Genomic DNA, 13,006 nt, shown 5'->3' with positions numbered 1-13,006 from the left:
CATTTTCATACATATGCACGATGTACTTTGATCATACACATTTTCCTTTTCCCTTCTTCTACCTTGTCCTGGTTCCTGTGACCCTTTTCATCTTCCCCTGTTCTAACCCCCCGTCTCAAGTCAAATATGAGAGAAAGTATGTAATAATTGTCCCAACTGCCTTTCTTTGAAGAGGGAGTGAAATGTTCCGCTGATGCAATCAAAAAGTAGCCATGGAACTCCTGGACAGGGCAGCACTGTCTGCGACCTGCATTCAGAAGGCTCAGGTGGAAGGATAGAACATTTTGAGCCAGCCTGAGCTACATAGAAGACAGTTTTTAAAAAGAGAACCCATGGCATAAGGACCCAGCAACAGCACTGTGACAAATAAGAGGGATTGGAAGGCGTGAAAAACCACACCCTGAGCTGCTTTACGGCTCCCCAACACCCGAGTAGCCCTGAGCTAGCCGGGGCTCCTCATCATGGCATGGCACATGTATGGAGACCAGAGGACAACATTTACCAATCAGTTATCTCCTTCCCCCATGTGGGTCCTGGAGAGCCTGGCGCTCAGATCCCTGTACACAGTATCCCTGAGGATCATGCTTACACTAGGGCACTGGGACTGAGCTTCCCGTCTTTTGGGGGCCCAGCCAGGCTTCACAGCTGCAGCTGGGAGAATTCTTAACAAAGATGGCTACAGACCATTGCTTCTGCCTCACCCCTCTTCAGACAGTCAAGGCTGGGGCATTTGCTTCAGCCACTTAGAATCTACTCTTCTCTGCTCTTCAGCAAGTGAATCTTTCAGTCACTCATTCTGGTATTTGTTTAGGGTAAATCTGGTTTTCTGGATTTTGACGTCTAAGAATCAGAAAGAGAATATTCTAAACAAACAAACAAAAAAAACAGAGTAGGGCTGGAGAGATGGCTCAGTGTGCTTTTTCAGAGGTCCCTAGTTCAATTTCCAACAACTACATGGTGGCTCACCGTCATCTATAATGAGATCTGGTGCCCTCTTCTGGCCTGCAGGCATACATACAGACAGAACACTGTATGCATAACAAATAAATAAATCTTAACCCACCTGTCCCCCCCCAAAAAAAACAGAGCAGACAATGATAGCATAGAAGACCCAGAAATAATCCCGTGCAAAGCCTTTCAGTCCTTGACAAGGGTGTCAGAACCCACACTGGAGGAAGGGTGGCCTCTCTGATGAGTGGTTTGAGAAAGGCAACTCTCCACATGTAGAGGAATCAAATAGATCCATATCTCTCATCCAGCACTGAAATCAGTTCGGGAACTGAGTGCACAAGGAAGACACTGTGAGCCAGCACAGGCAAGGGCTCTCTAAAAAGGTGGACAACAGCAAAGGAAAGAATCCCAAGGCTTAACAAACAGGACAACATGGAATTAAAAAGCCTCCAATCGGCCGCGGAAATGTCATCAGAGGCAGCACACAGAGGGGAACAAGTCCTTGCCAATCGCACATCCCATGTGATATTAATGTTTAGAATATACAAAGAACACCAACATTCAAATATCTCCCACATCAAAATGGACTAATGGACTAAATAAAGGAAGAAATAAAAGTAGTCAATATCTTTAGCTATCAGAGAAATACAAATTGAAACTCCCTTGGCATTTCGTGTGAGCCCAGCGAGACTAGATCTCATCAAGAAAACAATGACAACAAATGCTGGTGAGGATGTGGGAGCATAAATCGGCCTGGTTGCCATGGAGATCAATAGGGAAGCTCCTCCAAAGCTAAAACTGTATTTACTCCAAGATCCCACTGTACCACTGTGGCTGCATAACTGAAGGACACCAGCATGCAACAGGCATGCTTGTATATCTTTATTTCATTGCTGCCAAGATATGAAACCAGCCTGAATTTCCATCAGCAGATGAGTGGATAAAAAGGTATACACGTACACAGTGGAATTTCATTTAGCTATGAAGAAAAATGAAATTATAGGACAGAGGAGATGAGTGCTTGCTGCTAATCCTGATCTGAGTGCAATCCCCAGAGACCCACAGGCTGGAAGAGAACCAGCTCCTGCCAAGTGTTCTCGGATCTCTACCTGTGTGCTCTGGCACAAGCATGCACACACACACACACACACACACACGACAGATAAATACAAAAAGGAAATGAAAATGAATAGAACTGGAGACCATTTATTAAGTGAAGTAAGCTACCAGACTCAGAGAAACAAATATCACATCTTTTCTCTCTTTTGCAGGATGTAGATTTACAGTTGTGTCTGTGTGTGTGTATATATGTGTATATACGTGTGTGTGTGTGACACAGAGGTAGAAAGGGCACCATGAGAGGGAGGAGATCAAGACAGGGAGGTAGAATGCATACCATCAAGACAGAAGATAAAGTTGTGGGAGGAAGGGGAGCAGGGCTGGGAGGATAGTGACAGATGATGGGATAAGAACGAAGTGCATTGAGATGTATAGGGAATGCCAAGTGAAGCCCATTCTCTTTTTGGACAGCATACAGGCCAAAACTTTAATAAAAAAATTCAGAACTTGACATGTGTGAAAATATTGTAATGAAATCCATTGTTGTGTAAAACATTCAAAAGAAACTGAGCTGGGGCATAGCCTTGTGGCAGACATTCTGCCGACTGCAAAGTCCTGGGTTTGATCCACAGAAATATCCAAACAGCAGCAAACCCAGAAGCAAAGTCAGCTATCCTGTTTTCTGTTTCATCCTCTAGGCGGCGTTCCTATTCCAGTTGCAGACACGGTATTTACAGAGTCAGGTATTCTTTTGTATTTTTACTGCACACTACTGTGGGAAATGGGGAATCAATGTTCTAAAGGGATTTTCTGCAGTAATTTGCACCTCGTTTCTCTTTACTCATCTCTGATACATTCACGTACTTGGGCAACATGAGACCCTGGGGTTTCACATACTGAGATGGCCGCCGTGTGGACTCATCTGTTTAGATTCCTCTTAGTTTTTCCTCGGTCCCTCTGCGGCCTTCACCCCTAACCCTTCCCCACTCTTGCGGCTGACTGCTGGCTTTGCATCTGACCTGGGGATCTGGCCCCATTTTGATACTGACTGGGAGGGTCTAGGGTTTCTACAGCGACACTTGGAAGGGTGGGTAGGACACTGTGTGCTGCACCCTGGGCAGAAGGGAAACAGAAGGAGGAGAGAGCCAGAAGTGGGTAGGCAGAGACTGGTTCCCTTTTTAGTCAGTGGCCTGTCCTTTGTTGCCTCCGTACACCTTGCTAGCCTTTAACTATAAAGGCCTCATCCCTAAGCCAGAGGAAGTTGCTCTGCTTTGACAGCCATCAATTCTGTTTGATTGCTGGGAGAAGTTTAATGTGTAGAAAGGGTTTATTTGAGGACGGAAGTATAGACAGCATAAACAATAGGAATGTGCGTGGTCGGGCACGGTGGTTGTACGTCTTTAATTCCAACACTAGGTGTGCTCTGTGAGTTCGAGGCCAGCCTGGTCTTCATACAGAGTAGCTGGAGGGACGGACATTTCCCCCACACTTGCTCTGAAACAAGTGTTTCTGGGGGCTGTGCATATGAGAAGATCCTCAAGCACAGGTCTGGGCCCCAGCCCCCCAAAGCCTGTGTGTTCTTCCCGAAACCACACCCTTTTCCTTGTTGCTGTGAAGAAACTGAACAGGTTTTTGCAAACAGTGACCGTAGGCTTCATCAAGGGAGGGGACTCATTTGCCTTTCCTGACTTTTCTACTAGCCTTGTATGACTTCACCGCCACCTGTTTAACTATGAGTTCGCTTGACAGCCTAGCCAACTCGCTTTTGAAAATAGTAATGTTTTCCTATTTGTTTGAGAATTTTAGGGCATCATTATGCCCCAAGTTATCGTTGGGGTCGCAGCAAATGTTGTCAACGTGGGAATGAACGCCTTCTTGCTGTTCGCCTTGGACCTCGGAGTGGTGTGAGTGGAAACCCATTCATTCAACAAAGACTGCAGCGTGTCCTAGGGCTGGGGATAGGCCAGTGAAGCGGGGAATGTGGACAGGTAAGCAGGCACCTAGCACTCTGTGCTCCGGTGCTCTGCATGGCAGGCAGGCTGGTGAGAGCTGACCCGTGGGCCCACAGGGCAGCAGCTAGCTCATGTTGCTGGGATAGCAGGGAGCCTTGGACAGGATCTGGAGGCGTCTGAGGTTGGAGAGGTATTAGTCCAACAAGCAAGCTGCTGCCACCTGGAGGCTGAGGTGGGTGACAGGCAGAGGCCTGAAGGGCTTCTCTCAGGGCCTCTGAATTTTAAGTGGCTGAGCCAAATTCCTTCTTGAAGCTTGAAGCCATGAGGGCCTCATACAGAAATAAAGAAGTTAAGGGTACCCCAATAGTGTCCCGATGGCCCTTCCTCACACCAGAGGATGCTCTACCTCCCTAGTTCATAGCTAACCTGCATATGTGGCGAGTCACCCCAGCAAATGGAGACTGAGCCCCACAATTTGGGCATGCTTCAGGGCACTATGTTATTTGGCTAGTGGGTCATGACTGTTACATATATATATATGTAACAACAATTAAATAAAAAGAGACCATAACTTTGAACGAGAGCAGGGAGTGGGTGGAGGAAGGCAAGGTAAGGGTGGGAACTATATGTGTATAAAAGAAGTTAATATGTTAGGAATTAAAGAGAAAAAACAAGAGTATAAAATATGAGTTATGTCAACTGCTGAATATCTTTGCCGTGATTCTTGGTTTCCATTCACATGTTAATGTGGGCTCTGAATATCAATGAAACCATAGCAGCCCTCACTAAAGAGAAACATGGGCAGGGATGCAGCTGAGGGGGAGAGAGCTTGCCCAGCATGTACAAGGCCTGGTTCCCATGCTTTCTCCCTCATGTAAGATGGAGGAGGTTGTATCAGTCAGTTCCTGGAAGAAGGAGGAGGACGGGAGGAGGACAGGGAGGAGTAGAAAGGAGAAGAAAAGAAGAAGAAGAGAGGGAGGGAAAGAGAGAACAGGCACACACTATGGAAGAGGACTTCCGGAATGGACTTAAATGGTAAGAGCTGGGTAGTCTAACAGGGCCATATACACATTGAAGAGGCAAGAAGTTAGAGGCCTCAGCTGTCCCAAGCTGGCACTGAAGGCCTGGAAGCTCCTGTAGAGTCTGTGGTAGCAGGCCCAGGTTGAAAGTCAGAGGAAGCCTGTCTTAGTGGGGGTTTCTGTGGCTGAGATGAAACCATGGCCAAAGCAGCCTGGAGAGAAAAGGGCTTCTTTTGCTTACACCTTGACATCACGTCATGGAGGAATGTCCGAGTCAGAGCTATGCAGAGGCTGCGGAGAGCACTGCTTATGGCTGGCTCAGTCTGCTGTCTTATACCTCCCAGTATAAGGCCACTTGCCCAGGGGTGGCGCCGCCCACAGTGAGCTGGCCCCTCAGACACCAGCCACTAATCAAGGCAACTTCCCATAGATTGTTTACAGGACAGTCTTGGGGGCATTTTTTCACCAAAGAGTCCTCTTCTCAGATACGTCTATGTGTTAAGTTGACAAAAGTCAATGTCAGTGGGTGGTGATGACATGAATAAACACTTTCACCTCAAAGGAAAGGGGCTTGCAGACGCTGGAATGTTCCTTCCCCTGACTTCTTTGTGTCTGGACCACCAGCTTTCTGGGTGGTGTGGCCCACATTTGGGGTGGGCCTCCCCTCAGTTCCTGCCTCCTATGTTCATCTCTAGGCATGCCCCACAGACAGAAGTGTTTTTTAAAAAACTATTTTTAGACATCTCTTAATACAGTTAAGTTGACAACCAACGACAATTGTCATCCAGGCATTGGTCAGAGCATAGAGAGGGCCCATAAGGGAAGGGGAGGACCAGTGGCCCAGGATCCCCTGTGAAGGGTACCTGAGAGGCAGAGTCTTGGACTTTTCCTAAAGAGATATGCCCAGGGTGGTTGGAAAAGGAGGAGTGAATACAGGGGTAGGTTAATAACGACCAAGTGTGGAGTGCAGACAAGAGCATGAGAGGGGAAAGTAATCAAACCGGCTGAGAGCGGCACTGCGCAGGCCCAGCATGGTCGGGGGTGGGGGACGGCTCCCACTGATGATGCCCAGTGCTCTGTTGACAGAAAACAAACCCGCTCTAATCCTGTGCAATAAAACCATGGCTTGGATGAGCCCTTGAGTAGAGGAGCTGGTTCAGCCGGTTTGAACTAGTCGTCATCTAAGAAATGCTTAGTTGGGGTTGGTTAAGGTTGGTGGCTTGTGGGATGGCAATACAGCTCAAGCCCTTTGGTGTCCATCTCCATCTCTGAGGAGTCAAACAAGCCTATCACACATGGATTCAGCCAACACACAAAGGTAGCCGGCACAGACACTGCAAGCTCGCTGCCAGCCAAAGCTTGCCAGAGGCAGTCTGTGGCTCGTGTTTGGAAGGACACACTCAAGCTGACCCTCACCTTTTCTCCTGCAGGGGGTCAGCCTGGGCCAACACCACCTCCCAGTTTTTCCTGTCTGCTTTGCTTTTCCTCTACGTGTGGTGGAAGAGGATCCACGTTCACACCTGGGGAGGTACGTGACCCTCCTCGTTCACACCCGGGGAGGTACGTGACCCTCCTCGTTCACACCCGGGGAGGTACGTGACCCTCCTCGTTCACACCCGGGGAGGTACGTGACCCTCCTCGTTCACACCCGGGGAGGTACGTGACCCTCCTCGTTCACACTTGGGAAGGTACATGACCCTGCTCAATAGAGGTTCCCAGGTACAGCTCTGACTTTTGAGTTTCTTTCCCTTGTAGAAGTTGGTCTTTTATTTTTATCTTCTAGGAAATCTCAAAATATAGAAAACATTTGTTACTGGAAATGCAGAAGTTACTAGGGACAGTGTGGCTTTGTGTTTGTGTGGTTACCAAAATAACCTTTTGTTTATAGAACATGGTGGTAGATACTCAATTTTAAGGTGCAGTTATATTTTTAATATTTAATGAATTGAAACTACTAACATGAGATCCTGTTTCTGGAAAAGCATGCTATTCAACTGAAGGGCAGTTAGATTAGTGTCCTATCAACTTAAGAGAACAGCCGGGACCACTCACAGCTAACTGAGGAGCCCAGAACCCTTGAGTAGACACCCACAGGCTTAACTGGATTTGTTGTTTGGCTTTCTTTCTTCCCTTCCTTCCTTCCTTCCTTCCTTCCTTCCTTCCTTCCTTCCTTCCTTCCTTCCTTTCTTCCTTCCTTCTTTTCTTCAACTTTACTGAAGGCTTTAGCTAATGATTGAGAGGAAACAGTCCGTCATGGTGGGGAAGTGACGGTAGCTGTGTGAGGCGGCTGGTCACATCGCATGTGCAGCTGTGTGAGGCGGCTGGTCATAATGTGCAGCTGTGTGAGGCGGCTGGTCACATCGCATGTGCAGCTGTGTGAGGCAGCTGGTCACATCGCATGTGCAGCTGTGTGAGGCGGCTGGTCACATCGCATGTGCAGCTGTGTGAGGCGGCTGGTCACATCGCATGTGCAGCTGTGTGAGGTGGCTGGTCATGTGCAGTCGGGAGGCAGAAGAGATAAACGTGGTGCTGACTAGCTCTCTTCTGCACTGGACAGACACATTCTGTCTTTGTGACTAGGATGTGATCTGTAGGAAACAGAGAACATTTGAGCACCTGGTTCCCCAGTACCTTTCCATCCAACAGCTTCAATCCCCAGTAATGATTCTCCACTGAACCAGTGATTGCTCTGAGTCTCAAACGCTCTTAGGCTCTTTTTGTGCATATTTGTGTCAGATATGATGCATTCAGAAATAAGTTGAAGGAAAAAGGGGCCAGGTAAGCCTAGGTGAGCTGTTAAAGGATTATGTAAGTGGCATGAGTAACTGGAATCCCAGAGTAGGTGTTTCGGTATTAGTGCCCAAAGGAAAATTAGGCAAACCGCACTCATCACTATAGTGTAACACAGTTCTTACCTCTGTTCTGTATGACACACCTTGGTTTCCTCTCTCCTGAGCCTTATATGGTGTGTGTTTGTGTGTGTGTGTGTGCGCGCGCGCGCACATGCATACACTATGAACATATGTGCAGAGGCCAGAGAAGGACATTAGGGGTCCTGCTCCACCACTCTTTGAGGCAGGGTCTGTCATTGTACCTGCAGCCAGGTGGGCAGCTAGCCAGCCCCACAGCCTTCCCACTCTGCCCCTCACAGCACGATGTCACAGCTATGTGCAGCCACACTTGGCCTTCTAGCTGGGGACTCAAGCTCAGGTCCTTGTGCTTGCACACCAGGTGCACTTACATATTGAGCCACCTCCCCATCTCCTAATGATAATTCCATTGCCTTGTATCCTTATTTAGCTTCTGATTCATTGCTTTTTAATTTCAACGATTATGTTTTAATTTCTTAACATTTGGTTTGGTTCTTTTATATATATGCCCATCCTTATTATAAAAGTTCTTGACTTTGAGTATTGTTTTAGATTTTATTTTTTTATAATTTATTTTATTTTACATACAGTGGTGCTCTGTCTGCATTATGACTGTGTAAGAGTGTCAGATCTTGGAGTCATAGACAGTTGTGAGCGGCTATGTGGGTGCTGGGAAGTGAACCTGGGTCCGCTGGAACAACAGTCAGTGTTCTTTTTTTTTGGGGGGGGGGCGGGTTTCGAGACAGGGTTTCTCTGTAGCTTTGGAGCCTGTCCTGGAACTAGCTCTTGTAGACCAGGCTGGCTTCAAACTCCCAGAGATCCGCCTGCCTCTGCCTCCCGAGTGCTGGGATTAAAGGCGTGTGCCACCACCGCCCGGCCCCAGTCAGTGTTCTTATAACCGCTGAGCCATCTCTTCAACCCCACACTGCCTTTTTCTTCAAGACAGCGTTTCTCTGTGTAGTTCTGGCTGTTCTGGAACTCACTCTGTAGACCAGGCTGGTCTTGAACTCACAGAGATCTGCCTGCCTCTGCCTCTCAAGTGCTGGGATAAAAAGCACGAGCCACCATTCCTGGCTGACTTTGAGTATTTTAAAAAGATACTTAGAATTAAACATTTTAATTAACTCTCTGAAAATTTCATATGCTGTATTTTTATCATCGTTTCCCCCTAATTCCTTTCTTTAGCTCATCCCAGATGCACTCCCATCTTCTATCCCTCCCCAACTTCCTGTCCTTTGTTGTTGTTGTTGTTGTTAATTTGATGGCTCATTGACTCCAGTCTGTGCTGTCTATATATTCTTGGCATGGAGCCATCCACTGGAGCATGGCCAAGCTACCAGGAACCACACCCTTAAAGAAACTGACCTTCCTCCCCCAGAAGCCATCAGCTGTCATAGTGCCTTTGTAACGGGTGGGGGTTCATGAGATCTTTCCCTACTTCGTGCTAGGATGCTGACTGGCTTCATCTTGGGCAGGTCTTGTGCAGGCAACCAGAGCTGCTGTGACTTCACGAGCACAGGCAGTCCCGTCTGCCCAGAGGACACTGTTTCCCTCCAGACCTCCCCAGCCCCTGGCTTACAGTCTTGCCAGCTCTTCTTCCATGCTGATCCCTGAGCTCTGGGGAGGGAGTCTGATTTGTGCCCGAGCACACCACGGTCACTTAATCTCTGCAGCAGTTCCGAGTTTTTATATTAATCAACATCACTGCACAAAACAACTTCTCTGATGAGGTCTGCGAGCCAAACTAATACACATAAAGAGATATGAATTTAAATTTTGATATTATGTTCATTTAATAAATGAATAGTGGCAGATAGATACTGTATATCAGTGGTTCTCAACCTATCAGTTGTGACCCCTTTGTGTGGGGGTCGAATGACCCTTCCACAGGGGTCGCCTGAGACCATCAGAAAACACAGATGTTTACATTTCTATTCATAACCATAGTAAAATTACAGTTACGAAGTAGCAATGAAAGTTACTTTATGGTTGGGGTCACTACAATATGAGGAACTGTATTAAAGGGTTGTGCAGCCTTAGGAAGGTTGAGAAGCTCTGCTCTGTATCTTTTAACTGAAGGTCAAGACCACTCACACTCAGGGTTGTTGTTTAGAGGGCTTGCTGATTCCTATAGCCGTTTTCTTGGTAGGGCTGGGTGTTTATTTTATTCTTTTCTCCTTCTCATGAACATCTTATTCATGTGTTCATTTTTGGGGGCTGGATCCTTTTTTTTGAATGGGTCACAATTATTTCCCAGTTCTTTGTTTATCTGTCCATTATTTTTTTCCCTGTGGTCTTGTGTTAGAGATGTCTTTCTCCTTTGTGTGTAGGACTCCTTTAAGTATCTTCTACAGTGTTGTTAGTCGTCATGAATTGCTTTAGTTTGTGCTTCCCTCAAAATAGTTTTCTTTTCCTATTGATTTATTTGGAACAGAAAGTCATTGTGTCCTAGGAAGCCCTGAACTTGATGTGTAGGCAGGGATGACCTTGATTTTCTGATTCTCCTTGCCTCCCTCCACCTCCTGCTTGCTGGGATCATAGGCAGGCATCACAATGCCTTGTTCATGTGCTTCTGGGGGCAGAATTGTGTGGTCTAGGTGAGCATGTAACCAACTGAGCTATAGCCTCAGCCCTTATTCATTGGTTTTAAAAGATGACCTTGCTGTATGTAGAAAGCTTGTTTGGTGGATAGTTACTTTCTCATGGGTCTCTCTCTTTCTCCTCTCCCACCTGTGTGTGTGTGTGTGTGTCTGACTGACTCTGTGTGTGTGTCTGTCTCTCTTGTTCTGTGTGTGTGTCTGTCTCTCTCCCTCTCTGTGTATAAAATCACTATACTTTCCTGACTTTTAGGATTTTTACTGAGAAGTCCAATGTTATTCTGTTGGGATTGCCTTTGCAAGGTGACTTTTTTTTCTTACAGACTTTAAGATTTCTTTATTTTGTAGTCTTAGCAATTCCACTGTAAAGTGTGGAAGGGCTCTTCTCAGGTATGTCCGTTTGGGGTTCTAAATGTATCTTGTTCTTGAATGGCTGCCTCTTTGCTTACATTTAGGACATCTCCTACTGAAACTTTATTGAATATTTATTGTGCCTTTTTTTCTGTTTCATGTGTTTGTATGTGGTGTGTGTGTGTGTGTGTGTGTGTGTGTGCATGTATTTGTATTCAGATGTGCTTGGGCACAGTGTGTAAGTGTTTGTGAAGCTCAAGGTTGAGAATTTTACTCCATCTTTCAACCACTTGGAGAGAAAGGGTTTTTTTCAGCTTATGCTTCGACATCATAGTTCATCATTAAGGAAGTCAGGACAGGAACTCAAACAGGTCAGGGATCTGGAAGCAGGAGCTGATGCAGAGGCCATGGAGGGGTGCTTCTTACTGACTTACCCTTTATGGCTTGTTCAGCCTGCTTTCTTATAGAACCCAGAACCACTGACCCAGGGATGGCACCAACTGTAGTGGGCTGGGCCCTCCTCCATCAATCACTGATTAAGAAAATGCCTACCTACAACCAGAGCTTCTGGAGATATTTTCTTGACTGAGGTTCCCTCCTCTCAGATGACTAGCTTGTGCCAAGATGACAGTTAGGCCGTGGTGTAATGCTGGTGTGAACAGGGACATACAAACTGTTCTTCTGCACCTGTTATTCTTCTGAGTCCCATTGAACTTTTGGTTCTATACCCAGAGGCAAAATGGCTGAATCATGCAGTTTATTCCTGGTTTCTAGAGGAGTCTACCTTTTTTATGTTCTTGTAACAGTATACAAGGCTCTCCGTTTCTCCCCGTTTCCCTGTATCTATCTTGTAACAGTATACAAGGCTTTCCGTTTCCCTGTATCGATCCATCTTTGTTAGTTTCTGCTTTGTTGTGGGTGAAGGGTGCTGTCGGTCACCTAATGGTTAGTGCCAGCTGGTCACTCACTGTGGGTGTTTGCTTATGTATTTGGTTTTGGAGACAGCTTCTCACATCACCAGTTTAGTTCCTTCCTTCTCAAGCTGCGGTCTTCCCTGACACCCTTGTATCCTGCTGGGGAACAGGCACCCCTGTCTCCTGCTCTGTGTGATGGCCGTTGTACAGTACATGTTTGCTTTCTCACCTGTTCTCCAGGTTGGACGAGGGAGTGTTTCCAGGAGTGGAGTTCCTACAGCCGCCTGGCCATCCCCAGTATGTTCATGGTGTGCATCGAGTGGTGGACCTTCGAGATTGGGACCTTCCTTGCAGGTCTGTCTACACCCAGGGGATCCTGCACATAGCCTGTGCAGTCCCAGTCCACACCCAGGGGATCCTGCACATAGCCTGGGCGGTCCCAGTCCACACCCAGGGGATCCTGCACATAGCCTGGGCGGTCCCAGTCCACACCCAGGGGATCCTGCACACAGCCTGGGCAGTCCTAATCCACACCCAGGGAAGCCTGCACACAGCCTGGGCGGTCCCAGTCCACACCCAGGGGATCCTGCACACAGCTTGGGCGGTCCCTATCCACACCCAGGGGATCCTGCACACAGCCTGGGCGGTCCTAGTCCACACCCAGGGGATCCTGCACACAGCCTGGGCAGTCCTAATCCACACCCAGGGGAGCCTGCACACAGCTTGGGAAGTTATAGTCCAGAATTTCTCAGAAATGGAAGCTCTGCTCCTATTCTCTGGCATTTTGTGGGGTACATGTCGGGGCTTGCACTGCAGGCATGAGCCCTGAGCCAGCTGTAAGCGCATGCAGTGGCATGGCTTTCCCTCTGCTCTGTCCCCCTGTGTTTTGTGAACAAGGAAGGTGGCTCATGGAATGGGAGGACAAAGTCCCCAATTCAGGTGTCCTGATCATCTGAGCACCTTGTTGACTGACAGGCTTCCCGCTGAGCGTGGCTCTGTTTCTGCTGAAGCTATAATTATTTTGGTCTTACTCTGGTAATGTCTATAGTTCAGACAGTAGCAGTGACGTTCTGTGGATGCTGCTTGCTTCAGTTGTCCCCAAAGCTGTTCATGCTGTCCTGCCTCTTTTCTCCCGGTGTGACTCCTGATACCTGCATCCCCAGGAGCCTCATCCTACATCCTCAGGGTGTCTTCTGTGATGGAGCAGGGGTTTGTAGAGTGACCACATCAGTCTCCATGCCTGAGATCTTGGCAGCTTGCCAAGAAGAGATGGCTAGGATTTTTGCATCTGGG

The 13,006-nt window shown here is 47.5% G+C and overlaps 1 protein-coding gene across 1 annotated transcript in view; it reads left to right on the top strand.

The window, feature by feature from the left end:
• The window catches only part of LOC130878483 (multidrug and toxin extrusion protein 2), a 33,456-nt gene that overhangs the window by 9,281 nt on the left and 11,169 nt on the right, over positions 1-13,006 (top strand). The window contains exons 6-9 of the mRNA XM_057776473.1: positions 2,709-2,753; positions 3,817-3,914; positions 6,412-6,509; positions 11,954-12,067. Coding sequence (XP_057632456.1) covers positions 2,709-2,753; positions 3,817-3,914; positions 6,412-6,509; positions 11,954-12,067 — 355 coding nt within the window. The remainder of the gene's footprint in view (positions 1-2,708; positions 2,754-3,816; positions 3,915-6,411; positions 6,510-11,953; positions 12,068-13,006) is intronic.

Source organism: Chionomys nivalis, chromosome 7, assembly GCF_950005125.1.
Source record: "Chionomys nivalis chromosome 7, mChiNiv1.1, whole genome shotgun sequence".
Classification (NCBI taxonomy): Eukaryota; Metazoa; Chordata; class Mammalia; order Rodentia; family Cricetidae; genus Chionomys; species Chionomys nivalis.
Note: the sequence above shows the minus strand (reverse complement) of the source record. Positions and strands in the feature narration are given on the sequence as shown.